The 14,833-nt window shown below is 41.1% G+C and overlaps 2 protein-coding genes across 2 annotated transcripts; both read right to left on the bottom strand.

The window, feature by feature from the left end:
• Positions 1–8,744: 8,744 nt before the first annotated feature.
• LOC114241047 (cytochrome b5) lies at positions 8,745–9,579 on the bottom strand. Its single transcript, XM_028171764.2, has one exon. The coding sequence runs from the start codon at positions 9,532–9,534 to the stop codon at positions 9,139–9,141; it is 396 nt and encodes a 131-aa protein (XP_028027565.2). The 5' UTR covers positions 9,535–9,579; the 3' UTR covers positions 8,745–9,138.
• A 3,106-nt stretch (positions 9,580–12,685) lies between these two features.
• Positions 12,686–14,222, bottom strand: LOC114241048 (cytochrome b5). Its single transcript, XM_089727338.1, has one exon. The coding sequence runs from the start codon at positions 13,612–13,614 to the stop codon at positions 13,228–13,230; it is 387 nt and encodes a 128-aa protein (XP_089583464.1). The 5' UTR covers positions 13,615–14,222; the 3' UTR covers positions 12,686–13,227.
• Between the last annotated feature and the right edge of the window lie 611 nt (positions 14,223–14,833).

Genomic DNA, 14,833 nt, shown 5'->3' with positions numbered 1-14,833 from the left:
TTCTGTGCCTTCCCAACGTTTGTTTTCGACGTCGGGGTACGTGCTAACATCCAGTAGGAGCAGGCTTCTGGATGACGCAGTGGACCAACTATGCTTCTGGCATCACAATTTTGATTTAATACAATAGTATTAGATCAAAAATAAAAAGCTTTTTATTATTGGATAATTTAATATGATCGTTAAAAGCCCATATAAAATATGCTCACCTAATTAATTGTATGAAGAAAACTCTTCGTTTGCACGTAAATTTAGTGATTATTTAGCCTTTATGGAAAAAACCTAAAAATACCTTTAAAAAACCGGTTTTTTGAGAAAAAAACCGGTAATAAACCGGAGCCAGAAATTGTAATCGGTTCACATCGCTAATTTATATTAAGTAGGTAGGTAGTTACCATAGACCTACTATATAGTAGGGACACGACATATTGTTCTATACGTACAATTGCTTATATAAATAGCACCCATTTTGAAGGCACATACATAAACATATATCTATCTCGTTCTTACTCAGCACTTTAACTCGCAGGAAAACAATATAACAGTATTTCAGTGCGTACATAAAATGAAACATGAATATACGTAAATATCTCCGTCTCCGTCTAATGAGGCCGAAAATCCGCCATGTTTAGCGCGCCAAATGTCATTGTCACGTCAGTTCGGCCGTCTGTTTTGGGTTGTACATTATTTATTGACTTTGATATCGATTTAATATGATTGATTATATAAAATTTCATAATTTATCATGCTTAAAACATACAAAAATAATAATTAAAACGTATTTTATAGGATCTCAAGAAAGTCGATGCCCTAAAACTATTATCTATATGTATTTAAATTCATTATGGAGCCCTCATCCGAAAAATCCATTTTTCGGTCGGAATCTATTGATCATGACACTAATCATAAATACCACTTTAAAATATGTCATCAAAACATATTTAGACATTCTGTTTAGATATTTCGGGAAAAAGGCTACCGACAAAATCTCTTCGGAACTATTTAAATAAAATAGTTTTATTCCGCAGTGAGTAAAACACTATTGTAAATTTGTTAAATATTTAATAATTAAGTGATTTTAGAGAGGAAGTCACAAGGAATGACGTTTGTAATTAATGAATAAATGTTCTGTAGGTGTTTTTTTTTTCACGCGGTCCCTTGATAAGTTTAAAATTTGAATCACTCTCAAGCGAAAGTGATTCAAATGGTGCGGCGCACCTTCCTTGGGGTGCGCTGCGGTAGTATGTTACGGACTTTAGAGTCAGCAAAACAATTAAAATAGATTGTAATAGTCTAAGAAAAACACGTACTCAAAATACGATAACATTTAGCATGCTAGAAATGGGCTGATGGCTTTGAACTACGCCATATCTTTGTTTTGCGACAAACGACAACTTTATAAAATCAGTGTAGCAACTTTTAAAAATCATCATATCGTTTACTTGGCAAATTCGAAGGACGAACTTGTCTTAGATTTCACCCATCTAAATCATATCATATTTGCACATAACAATATACCTACTTACTTCCCTATAAGTATAAATTCTACAAATAAATAATACTCAACAATATTTAAAATAAAATGAGCCAAGAACGTTTATCGATAAAACCTGATAACATTGAAATCTTTTGTGCAGTACTAAAGCCGCCATGTTTTGTGGCCAGATGACGTCACAGTGGCACGAAATTTTGGTTGACGTTTCATTTCCATAGGTTTCCTACTTCATTGGTAGTTACCTACCTACAGATATTAACTGTCAGATAAGCATTTGATTGTTTTAATCGACAGGCAAAGGGAGCATATTCAATACCTACAACTAAATATTTGTAACAAACGAGTTATATCTGTTGTGTAAAAGTAAAATGAAACAAACGATATTAAATTTAATTCATTAATTAACAAAATTTCTACTACGGTTCCATATTCGTTGAATTTGTTATTCGGAAACAATGAATCTCGTTGCATTCGCATTCCTCGGGAAAAAGAGTTAGCCGTATCACTCTCTAGTCCATTTTTTTCCTATCTATGCTGATAGCCTTGAGAGGCTATTTCAGCTTCACCCTAACATGTAGGTGAACTCACGGTGCTCAAACCGGAAGTATTGCTAACACTGGCCCTAGCAAGAGCAGACAAACTCAGTGTGCTATGTTTATGGGTTAATTTACTCGTCGAGCCCTTCGTCGCAAGCGACGGGTTCGGCGAGGACGGTGACCGGTGCTTGAGGTGTGTACTTAAAAGTACCGATAATGAATCGGGAGGATCCGTAATGACGTGTTTAGGGCGACGTCAACTTGTTACCGTTCGGTCCACAGGATCGGGTATGTCTATTTATTAAGCTATTTGTAAAACCTTTGGTAAGTAATATATTACGAACCATGAAATACATTGTTATTATTATACTGTACTGTATAGCAGATATACCTAGTGTTATTCCAGTCAAGTTTAGTATGATAAAAATTAGATTATCTACCTGTCAATTCAGATTATACCTAAATTATGTTGGTGGGAAGTCATATCCAAGTCCGTTATGCTATTAATGTACACAACATTTGTTACGTTGTTGTATGTAATTATATATTTTATATGTATACAGTGTAAGTGTAAGAATAGTCGTCGTGGCCTAAGCGATAAGACGTCCGGTGCATTCGTGTTGAGCGATGCACCGGTGTTCGAATCTCAGGCGGGTACCAATTTTTCTAATGAAATACGTACTCAACAAATGTTCACGATTGACTTCCACGGTGAAGGAATAACATCGTGTAATAAAAATCAAACCCGCAAAATTATAATTTGCGTAATTACTGATGGTAGGACCTCTTATGAGTCCGCGCGGGTGGGTACCACCGCCCTGCCTATTTCAGCCGTGAAGCAGTAATGCGTTTCGGTTTGAAGGATGGGGCAGCCGTTGTAACTATACTGAGACCCTTAGAACTTATATCTCAAGGTTAGTGGCGCATTTACGTTGTAGATGTCTATGGGCTCCAGTAACCACTTAACACCAGCTGGGCTGTGAGCTCGTCCAACCATCCAAGCAATAAAAAAAAAGACTTCGTAGTGCCTCAATCGAGAAATAAAAGACCTAAAGTTTTGTATAAAATAAACTTAAAACAAATAAAAGGAATCCATCCGACGGAAGACACATCAAAAATTGTTATTTTTATTTAATTCCAAACATTCTCATATTTATCTACCTTTTAAACCTTCACTGGACTTCCACAAATAATTCAAGACCAAAATTAACCAAATCGGTCCAGCCGTTCTCGACTTTTAGCGAGACTAACGAACAGCAATTAATTTTTATATATATAGATATAGTCCTCATGATAAGGAAAATAATTCCGCATTAAATTAAAACAAATGTGACGAATGCCAATAGAATTCACTACATCTACATGTTCTATGGACCTTTCGCTGACCATTTAGTACAGGAAAGAGCGGTGCGCTGCTGCTTTACCGCCGTTGTCCTCAGAGAACGTCACAGCTCTCCACCTGATGGACAATAGCCTTGTCTGCCTTACAAATCAAATAGAGCAGATCATTATAAAAATGCATGTGCAAACCATAGATAGGTTTCGTACTTCAGTGGTGCAAACTAATTATACGGATTATTAATTTGGCAAAGTGAACGCCAGACGACGACAGAGCAGACAAGTTCGCAGTGTTAGCACAGACTGACGCCGCTTCATTGCTGTAATCCGAACAATACACAAGCGCTGCTTTCTCTTTACTTTTTAGCTGAAGCACATCGATAACAAAAAAGGCATATCAACACAATTTCTCCATTAGGAAAACAGTATTAGCAACTGAACCAACTACCAGAGACTAGGGAGCTAGTTAGGAAACAGTGGGAGATACTGTTGCAGCCGACGACTTATAGAATGACAGGATCGCAAACCTTCCACTGCTCTCATTAACATCACTGTGTGGCGTACGACTACGAGGGACGTGTGGGCGCGGTGCCCTCGAGCAACTGCCTCACTCAAACATATCCGATACCTTTCACAATAAGAAATATCGCTGACATCATCAGAGTGAATGAACTTATTACTAGTTTACTAGTGAAATAAAATAATTGGAAAATGCCTAGCATGCCAACAGATGTTTTCATGTTTCCTGATCTCGGTAGATGTCGCTATCAGCCGCGAACGGCATGTTGATTGGTTTTTTTTGTGTCATAAAAAGCCAAACCTGTACACCCGAACAACGTAAATTACAATTTGAATCTGTTCAGAATTAAGGAAGTCACAAGCGTTTTAATTTCACAATAAAATAAGTATACTGGGCTGTTTTGCATTATGTTGGCGTTCATAGTACGATAGAATAATACCTATTACAAAAATTGTTAGCGCCGTTGTGATGGGATGTTGGGTGCAAGGCTTCTCCGAATAAAAGTGAACTTTATTTAAAGCTGCTTTGTTATTCGGATTTAAGTTTGTACAATCATTGTTGGTCACGTAAAACTGTGTGTCAGTTGGGTGTCATGGCGGACGTCGTTTGCTGACATTTTGACATTCAGGAAGTGAGCACTGCCTGTCCCAGGTATATATACATAGTCAGGTCATAAATTCTGTCACATGTTTAATGCAAAATAATCGAAACAAGTTTATTCATTATGTAACCATTAATATACCAAAATGAACTTAACAAAACATAGATTCTTATGACACTGAAGTTTATTCAAAATGACCTCCGCGATTTTGAATACAGGCCTTCAATCTGCGCGGCCAGTCGTCTATCGCAGCACGAACGAGGTCCATGTCAATATCGGCGGCTGCCTTAATCAAGGATGTCTTGAGTGACTCCAAATTGGGATGAGGCTTTGAGCACGCCTTTTCCTCCAAGTGTTGCCATATCTTGTAATCTAACGGATTCAAATCTGGACTGGAGGAGGGCCAGTCTTCATGCCGGATGAAGTCGATTTCACGCGCCGCCAGCCAGTCTTGTGTGCTCTTCGCTCTATGAGCTGGCGCCGAATCTTGTTGGAATACCCAGTGCCTGTTATTGAACATGGTATGAGAAACAGGTACCACAAGGTTCATCAGGACTGTATTTTGATACACAACTGCATTTGTTTTTACACCTTTCTCACAAAAATGTACCTCTATTAAGCCCCAATAAGAAACTCCCAACCATACAATGAGCGAGGATGGAAAATGACCTCGTTGGACACGCGGAATAAGGTTGCTCGCTTCTTCACTGCTGTGTGCGTACACCTTATCATTTTGTTTGTTGTAGCTCTCTTCTACGGTAAAAATTTTTTCATCCGAAAAAAGAATTTCCCGATATTTTTTTCCCGCGTACCGCTTCAACAAAGCGCGGCATCTCTTCAGTCTCAGGTCCATTAGACGAGCATTCAAACGATGTCCTGTTTTTCTTCGATATGCCCGAAGCCCTAAGTCTTCATTTAACACCCTTTTCACCGTGGTTCTGCTTAACCCCACCTGAAGGGCCAACAGTTTCTGCTTACGTTTGGGATTTCTTTGAATTCGCGCCTTCACAGCTTTTATCACTGCTGGAGTCCTAACGGACCGAGGGCGACCACTTCTTGACCTGTCATCTACACTAGAGTCTTCATTGTATCGTTTGATGGTACGATAAACGAATCTTTTGGTTGTATTCAAATTTTACAGTATGTTAAAAATTTGAATTGGCGCGTAACCGCAACGATGCAACGCAATAACTGCAACACGGTCTTCTTTAAACGTCCACTCCATATTTAAAAATGAGTAAAATTCTAAAAGTATACTATTTTTATTTTCATGAACAACTCGAAATTCGAATTCAATAAACTTTTTTGTGGCCAGCATTCTAAAAGAAAAGTTTTTACTGTGTGACAATACTTATGACCTGACTAGGTATATTCGTGTACAGCTTCAAGAGCTCCCAACAGTTAATGCGGTGGCCTTAACGTGGACATTGAACATGGCTTTCGTTTTATCCATATTCGATTTAAGGTCCACTTCTTGAGAAACTTTATTGAGGTCACCGATCATCTTCCAATGACTCGGCCATGACTACTGTATCGTCAGCAAATCGAAAGTGTGTCCATTCGTCGTTTATATCGATGCCAAGTCATTGTAGGTCTTGAAAAAATCCTCCTAGACAGCTGTAAGCAGTTTCGGAGACATTACATCTCCCTATCTTATTCCTCTCTTTAAACTTATTTCTTTCGTGCAATGCTCCTGTACTCGGACTGACATCATAGCGTTATTATACAAGGACTTCAACACTTCGACGTACCGGTATTGCTGGAGATATTTATGGACCGCTTAGGCTTGGACAGAATGAAAGGCTTTTTCATAGTCCATAAACGCCAAGCATAGTGGTCGATTATACTCTTCGGTTTTTTGTTCAATCTGCGGCAGCGTATGTATGTGGTATATGGTGCTAAAGCCTTTTTTGAAACCGGCTTGTTTGATAGGCTGGAAGTCATCAAACTTGCGTTAGAGCTCAAGACGATTTGTGATTACTCTTGAAAACAGATAGTCATGGATCAGCAGTGGTTCTTTAATAAAAAATTGTCGTATTTTGTCAAGAACCGGGCCAGAACACCCCTGTTACATGTCTCTAACGTTTCCCCTTTTAGCAACGAGGAATTAAATAATATCTAAAAGACTTTCAATACCGGCGTCCCACCCGCTTGTAGAAGCTCTTTGGTGATTCCAACCTCGCCCGACGCCTCGTTGTTCTTGATCTGTTTGAGGGCCATCCTAATCTCGTCACATCCATAGACTGATGTCCAGGATATCCTCGGTATAGTGTCGGATTAGTTTGGCTCTAGGGTCTGCCACCAAGCTTACAGACTCATTGGATACCGAACTGTCCATAGAACCTCACTATCTTTTTGAAGTGAAACTTCTTTAGGCGCATGAGGGTAAAAATTTTACAGATGTAACGTTACGCAGGTATGCAACGGAAGTATCATATTTAACTCAATCGGAAACATGAGAAACGGCGCCAGTAAATCAAACTACTATTGAAATTAAGTAGGTACTTGTCAAATGTCAGTAGTAGTTGTTGTATTTTTCCAACTGGAAAGGCAAATGTCATACCATACAGCTTAATATTTTATAATTTTTTTGTGAAAAATGTTAATAGGAATTGAAATGAAATGAAAAGAATTTGGAACATTAATCAAATAGCATGAAATTAAATTAGTCAGTTTTGGGTGGTGACTTTAACATTAATTTTGCAGTTAATAATTCCAAACCATTAATTAACTTTCTAGAAGAAAAATTTAGTTTAGCTAAATAATAATCCAAACACACCAACTACAAATTCAGGAACGACAATAGATACTATTTTTACAAGATATTTAGATAATGTTGAAACACGAACTTATATTGCATATTTTACGTATCATAATGCTTCAGTCACAACAATGCCAATAGAAATCGCGTCGAATAATGTAAATATTGAAAAAATAAATTAAGAAAATTAAATTTATATTATATATTAATTTTTAAACACTTTTAATATTTTAATGACAATTAAATTCCTAACATATCTTCACTTTTCCCTTCCTCTAAGTCCCGGAAATCTAAAGTTTTAGATTTGTATAAAATATATAAGCAAGACTTATAAATTAGTTCGCCAAAGAAGTTTCACTTCTGACATGTGTACTTTGTACGCACGCATTTTTTTACACCATACACATGCATCTGTGGGAGGTTTTTACGACAAAGGGAGGATCTTCCACCGAGTGGATGTCATTGCTCGGTAGACCGACGGTCCCAATGTTGTTGTCCGGAACTTGTATAAATGCAAGTTTATCATGAAAATGTCGTAAGCGAAATTCAGGCATCTGTCAAATATCTTGTGTTGTATGATGGCTACCCGCCACATATGATTCACGGCAGAAACAGGCAGGACGATGTAACTACCCAGGTGCGCTCACAATACGTACTTACTACCATTAAATAAGCAATCACATAATCCTATACTGTTTTCATTTATACTAGATGATCTTATGTTGGGTTGGTTGCCGCGGCAGGTGACTTCCATCTTCGAAACAAATTCAAATCAAATATTTTCATTCAGTCACTTGGACAGGTTTTTTTATTTCTTTTTTTTATTTATTGCTTAGATGTGTGGACGAGCTCACAGCCCACCTGGTGTTAAGTGGTTACTGGAGCCCAACCACATCTACGACGTAAATGCGCCATGAGATATAAGTTCTAAGGTCTCAGTATAGTTACAACGGCTGCCCCATCCTTCAAACCGAAACGCATTACTGCTTCACGGCAGAAATAAGCAGGGTGGTGGTACCTACCCGCGCGGATTCACAAGACGTCCTACCACCAGTAGTTACTCAAATTATAATCATGAAAACAAGACGACACGGAACCAGTTCTGTGACGAGGTGGTGTGCGCGCGATATCGGCTACAAAACGCTTGCACCAGGACGTGACCTTGGAGAGGCATCAGCTGTACGAGTGACGTCATCCACCTCGCAGTACAGTAAGTACTCGCAACAGTCGCCTAGTCGCAACGCACACTACATAGTATTCTGTGCAGCTGTGCACACTCGATAACGAATCCTTGAAGTGTCCTCAATTATTATAATTACATATTTGCGTTTATGACATTCAAGTCGTTTTACGTTAGAAGTACGTGTACGTAAATACAGATTACCAAAAGTATGTTTTGATAAGACACAAATAGAAGAGTAACCTTTGTCCGATACGAGATAACATTTAATGAATCGATTAAATAAATATATAATCATAATTAAAAATACACAAAAAGTATTCTAACAAAATATATTTCATAATATAAAAACCTTAAAATTATCAACAAACATTTAAGTTTATTAAATTACGTTGAAAAATTATAATTAATAGAAATTGATAAAATGTATAAGGTAGTTTGAAATTCAAATAAGACATTGCGTACAGAAGAAATCAACAGAAGTCTTTTTTACCTACGCATAAAGTACTTACGAGGAAAATACATTTATTTATTTGATCACTGCGATGACGAATAAGGTCCGTAATTGCGCGCCGCTACCGGCGTCACACCACACACCGCACACGCATTCAGAGTGCTTCTAACCCTAGCTACATTCTAGAATCATCCGATAAACCACAAAGTATAGAAATGAACTCGCAACGACAGTTCCGTGTTGCGATAACAGGCAGCTATCCGAATATATATGAGTAGAGCAACGTGAGCGCGAGGCCCAGCAGCACCGGGAACTTCCATGAGTTGACAAAGGAGGCCTCGGTCTCGGAGCTCTTCGCGGTGTCCTCCCAGCTGTACTGCTTCTTGCTGATGGGCACTTTGTCGGCATCGACGAGCTCGCCCACCACGTAACCCTTCATGAGTTCCCTGGCGTCCATGCTGTGGCCCACGTCCTCGAACTCCTCGGAGGCGTCCTTGCCGGCGACGTTGATGAGCACCTCGTGTCCGCCGGGATGCTCGTCCAGAAATTTATGCACATCGTAGACGATATTATCGATGATGAAGAGCGTCTCCGTTGCGGTCTTACTGTCGGCGACCTCGTCCCTGGTGTACTGTCTGAGCCCGGGCTGCATGGTGCGTGCTGTGCGTGCGCGCCGCTCTCGTGTTCGGCCACGACTGATCAGCACTCGGCAGTGATCGGTTCCGCCTCGCCACTACTCGCTACGCTACCAGTCGCCACGCGAGCTCCGCGCTCCGCTCCTTCCCGCGCACTGATAACAACAATAATTATCTTCTTGAATATCACGGTGTCAATAACAAGGACAGTGCCGATCACACACGATCCTCACAGTCACACTTGTTTTCTTCGACAATAACAAAATACTTATAAGAAAATACATATCTATACACTAAACAAAGCATTTTTTAAATTAGTCTAAAATAAAAGAGACGAGATTAATCAACTCTAATTTAATTGATTCACGTCCAGATTCGCAGACTTTTCGTACCTCACTAGCCTAAGGGGCTCCAGCTACGCCCGGACGGATAGGTAAGCTGACAGTCTCAACCTGAGAAAATTTGCTAACACTAGCCCTAGCAAGAGCAGTGCTTCGCTGAATCTACCACCGGGTCGGAATCGCGACCGAATGAGAAGATCCGGTGAGAAACTCAGTAGTTTGTGTGTATGGGCTAGGTTGCACGTCGTATTCAACGAATTGGACGAGAACGGTGACCGGTGCTTGGAGAGCCTAAAATAATCGAGAATGGATTTGAAGGACCTGAAAAGGCATGGGCGACAGCGGCTTTGCGTTAGCCCCTCGTCTGCGTCGGATATGTAGTCACGCCACGAGAAGAGGTTTATCGTGAAGCACCACCGGTTTTTTTAAGAAAATAAAACCATAAATTACTACTTTGTATATGTTATATTATGGTACTTCTATAACATATAATACAAAAAGCTATTACATATTAAATAATTTTTTTTATTATTTTTATTACTTAGTTCGTTGGACGAGTTCACAACCCACCTGGTATTAAGTGGTTACCGGAGCCCATAGAAATAGATGAGACGACCCACCTTGAGACATGAGTTCTAAGATCTCAATATAGTTACAACGGTTGCCCGGCCCTTCAAACCGAAACGCATTACTGCTTCACGGCAGAAATAGGCAGGGTGGTAGTACCTACCCGTGCGGACTCACGAAAGGTCCTACCACGAGTTCTCATGTTCCAAGGTGGGTGGCCGCATTTACGTTATTTGTATCTATGGACTCCGGTGATCTCTTAACATCAGGCGGGCCGTGAGCTCGTAAACACATAAAAAACATAAATTGAGATTAACCTTTGATCGTATAACATTGTCGTATCGCGGGTCAATATGTCAATTGAAAAAAGAGAACGATTTTTAGATGTAAAAAATCTATTGTCGCACCTTGCCAGTATGCCGCGTAGTGATTACTTGCTCAGTGGTATGCCGTACCAGCCAGCGGCATGCGGCATGCGGCATGTCCCCTGTTCGCGGCCGCTCTCGACCTCCCTGCATGTGTGCGTGCGCCACACGCCTCGCTGCCTGTGCCAGCTAGCTTTTTTTTTTTTTTTTTTCCTACCTAAGCTGAGAGCCTTGAGAGGCTATATCAGCGTAACCCTAACTTTAGTAGGTGAGCTCACGGGGCTCAAACCTGACGATGTTGCTAACACGAACCCTAGCAAGAGTCGTGCTTCGCAGAATCTACCACCGGATCGGAAACGCGACCCACTGAGAAGATCCGGCGAGAAACTCAGTGGGCTGTGTCTGAGAGTTAATTTACTCGTCGAGCCCTTCGTCGCAAGCGACGGGTTCGACGAGAACGGTGACCGGTGCTTGAAGTACCTAAAAGCACCGTTAGTAGAACGGGAGGATCCGAGATAACGTGTTTTGGGCGACGTCGACTGCTTTCCATTCTGTCCGCAGGATCGGGAATGTAGTTACCGGCGGCCACGATGAGAGGGTTCTCGTGTCGTGCCGCTTTATCGAAGTGGTGCCAGCTAGCACCTGCGTGTGCCACTATATATAATATATTCGTTTCGTAGTAACTAATGGTTAATGTGTGGTTTTCGCAAGTGTTGACGCCTTCAACGTATATTTCTTTATAATATTAGTTCCTAATAATCCACATACTGTATTTTTGTACACAATTTGTGTAGGGAAGCGACACTCGTTTCAGTGTAAGGTGTAAAGGGTTCGTGAGTCAGCCGATGTCGCGAGCATATTCACATTACGGCTCGTTGTCTAACAACTTCGAATTAATAAAAAATATTGTCAAATTCTACCAGTTTCATTCCATGCCGTCTTATGCCATGGAAGCTACTTCCATAGTTCATGATGGTATATCCCCGACTTTAGGCCCAAGCCCATTGGTAAAACATAATAAAATAGTACATTGTGTACACGCGGGAGGAAATGTCCAACTTTTCTCCCGCGGTGCACATACTATTTTTTCTCGTACCAGACCGAAAGTTCTACATTGTAAAAAACTTAGCATCCGCGGAGTACCGAGCCGGGGTCCAGGGGCGTAGAAATGGCGGGGGTTTGATACATAAAAGAACAATTTAACTGTTTTTTTATTTTTAAATAGACTACTACCAATTGAATAAGAACTGTCTGATGAACTCATCTTTGTTTAATACTTCACTATTAATTTTTATTGCCTTTAGTTTATTTCACTTTTACACTAAACACAATATTGCAAATTACCCGAGCACAACAATGGCGGAGAATTTTAGGTGCGTGAGAGCAGACGTAGACACTAACGCGCATGCGCACTTGTCAGTACCCAGGGAGGAAAAGTTACACTTTCTCCCATGTACAGCGGGAGGAAAACCGAACTTTCGGCGTAGGTAGGAGAAAAATGACATTTCCAATGAACGGTTGCTTGGAAAGCAAGCCCTTTTATATCGAAAACAATCTTTATTATAATATCATTCTTATTTAACCCAACTTTATTATAACATTATTCACCGTGTGTTTAATAGCATGTGCGAACTCCTGGAGTATGTATAAAGATTCTGGCACAAAGTATCGATAGGCCGCAGAGAGTCGGCGGCAGATGACCTTGAAGGACGGCGGCGTCGCGTCGTAAACAAGTTATGGCAAGTCATTAAACCTGCCCCGTGCTGCTGCCAGTGCGGCCACGCCACTCTCACTCGCGAGTAGTCGCGAGCTCGCACACACACACACTAATTGTTCCTCTGTGTGCACATTCACTATTACTTACGTCAAAAAAAGTATGACCAATGAAAACAACATTGAATAGAAAATATTTAATAAGCGAACACAATTCATTACTAGAACCAAATAACAAAAACCTAAATAAAAACACATTCAGCGCGTCTGTGACAGCGCTGATTAAAAAACAGTTAACCGCCAATAACGTTCCGATCGTGACGTCACATTTACATACTCGTACATAATATTATACATAACTAAACTAATATAACTTAACTCGGAATTTAGTCTAAGTTGTCTGCGCGATTATGTAGTGATTACTTTCAAAATTAGTATTCAAAATTAATAAAATATTTGTTATTTTAAAGATGGGTGAATTTATTCAAGTTACCCTGCGAACTACAATATTATCCTAGTGTATTCCAAACGCTGGACTTTGAACAAGTAAGCATGGTTTCCGCACATCACAACTCAGACATTGTACCACTATAGCCCAACCACTTTCTCTTGATAACCCATTTAAAGCCCGACTAGGTGAGGTCCATCCTTATATCCGACGAGGATGCGTGTTGAAGGTGGCCGGAGGTAGTTTTAGCGAACAGCGCGCATTGTACTGGGCGAGCTAGCCGAACAGGAACGTGTAGAGCAGGTACGCGAGGACAGCCATGGCGACCGGCGGCCCGTACACCGCCAGCAGCCCGCCCAGCGTCAGCGGCTCCGCGCTCTCTGCGGCGCTCGGCTGCTTACATTTCACTTCTAACTTCTCTTCGTCTACGATTTCGCCAACCTTGAATGTGTTGCGCCACTCAATGGCGATTTCACTGTGGCCGACCTCGTGGAAACACTCCGAGGCGTCGGAGCCCGCGTTGTCGACGAGGACTTCGGTGCCGCCCGGGTGGTCCTCTAGGAAAGCGGCGACGTCGTACACCACGTTGTCAATGATGATAAGGTTCTGCTTGTTGTTGTCGCGAGCCGCGACTTCGGCTCTTGTGTACTTGTGGACCGACATGATGCACGCTCGACGCACGCGACGAACTGACGGTAACTGTTCGGCCCGACTGACGGCTTGGCCGCCTTGAAGCGCGCACGCCGAGCGCCGACAAGTTCAAGGGAGCCGACTCCTGCGCACCGCTACCTACTGCTGATACTCGTACCTACGCGTACATAATTATAAAAACATTTCATGTTAATCGTTTACATAATATGTGAAGCGATATACAAATTTCCAAAGTTGTTTTTTTTTTTTTTAGTTCTTCTGGTATTCAAGACTTGAATTTACATATCGTAACCGAACGATGATGTCCTCAAACTCGTGTTCATTTCGAACGGTACATGAAGTTGTTGCGAGGATTCAGAGGGAGGAGGAGGAGTCAAGAGCGTGTAGCAGCCGCGTGCACTGTGCCCCTTGTTGTTAGTACAGTGCCTTCCGAGTAATTACATCGAAATGTGGATAGTGGGGCGCCGCCGCCCGCTGCGATCTAATTATGCAAACAAGTTGTTGTTTGTGTTACCGCCGGGGAATTATATAAGATAACACCGACCAAAAGTTCTTCCATCAATTATAAGTTTGCGGCGAGCACAACGCAAACAGACCCGCCGACTTAAAAAGCCTACCGTTACCCGAGGCGGAGAGGCTCACGACCGAGAGTGATTTCATTTTGTTTTGCCGACGATGACGACGTACATTAGTACAAATATGTAAGTAGGAAGTAGGTACTCGAACTATTGATTACAATACACGTTTCCCCTAAATCTACTTACAGTAAGAGGCACCAGACGTGAGCTCGTAACTTCGGTCAATTTACGATTTAAAATTTTATTTTTTATTTTTTATTGTCTTTGTAGGCAGACGAGCATACGGCTCACCCGATGGTGAGAGGCTACCGTCGCCCATGGATGTCAGCAGTACCAGGGACAGAGCCAAACCGCTACCTACAAATACTATTAGTAATTTTATGATAGTTTTGTGTGGGGTTTCACTCGTATTACAAGTATTGCTCGTATTGTAAGTCGTCGTGGCCTAATAAGACGTCCGGTGCATTCGTATCTAGAGATGCACCGGTGTTCGAATCCCGCAGCCCCCGCAGGCGGGTACTAATTGTTGCAATGAACTACGTACTTAACAAACGTTCACGATTGACTTCCACAGTGAAGGAATAACGTCGTGTAATAAAAATCAAACCTTCAAAAATTTTGATTTGCGTAATTACTGGTGGTAAGACGTCTTG

Source organism: Bombyx mandarina, chromosome 05 (assembly GCF_030267445.1).
Source record: "Bombyx mandarina strain Sakado chromosome 05, ASM3026744v2".
Classification (NCBI taxonomy): Eukaryota; Metazoa; Arthropoda; class Insecta; order Lepidoptera; family Bombycidae; genus Bombyx; species Bombyx mandarina.
The sequence above is the reverse complement of the archived record's forward strand: the minus strand, read 5'-3'. Positions and strand labels throughout refer to the sequence as shown.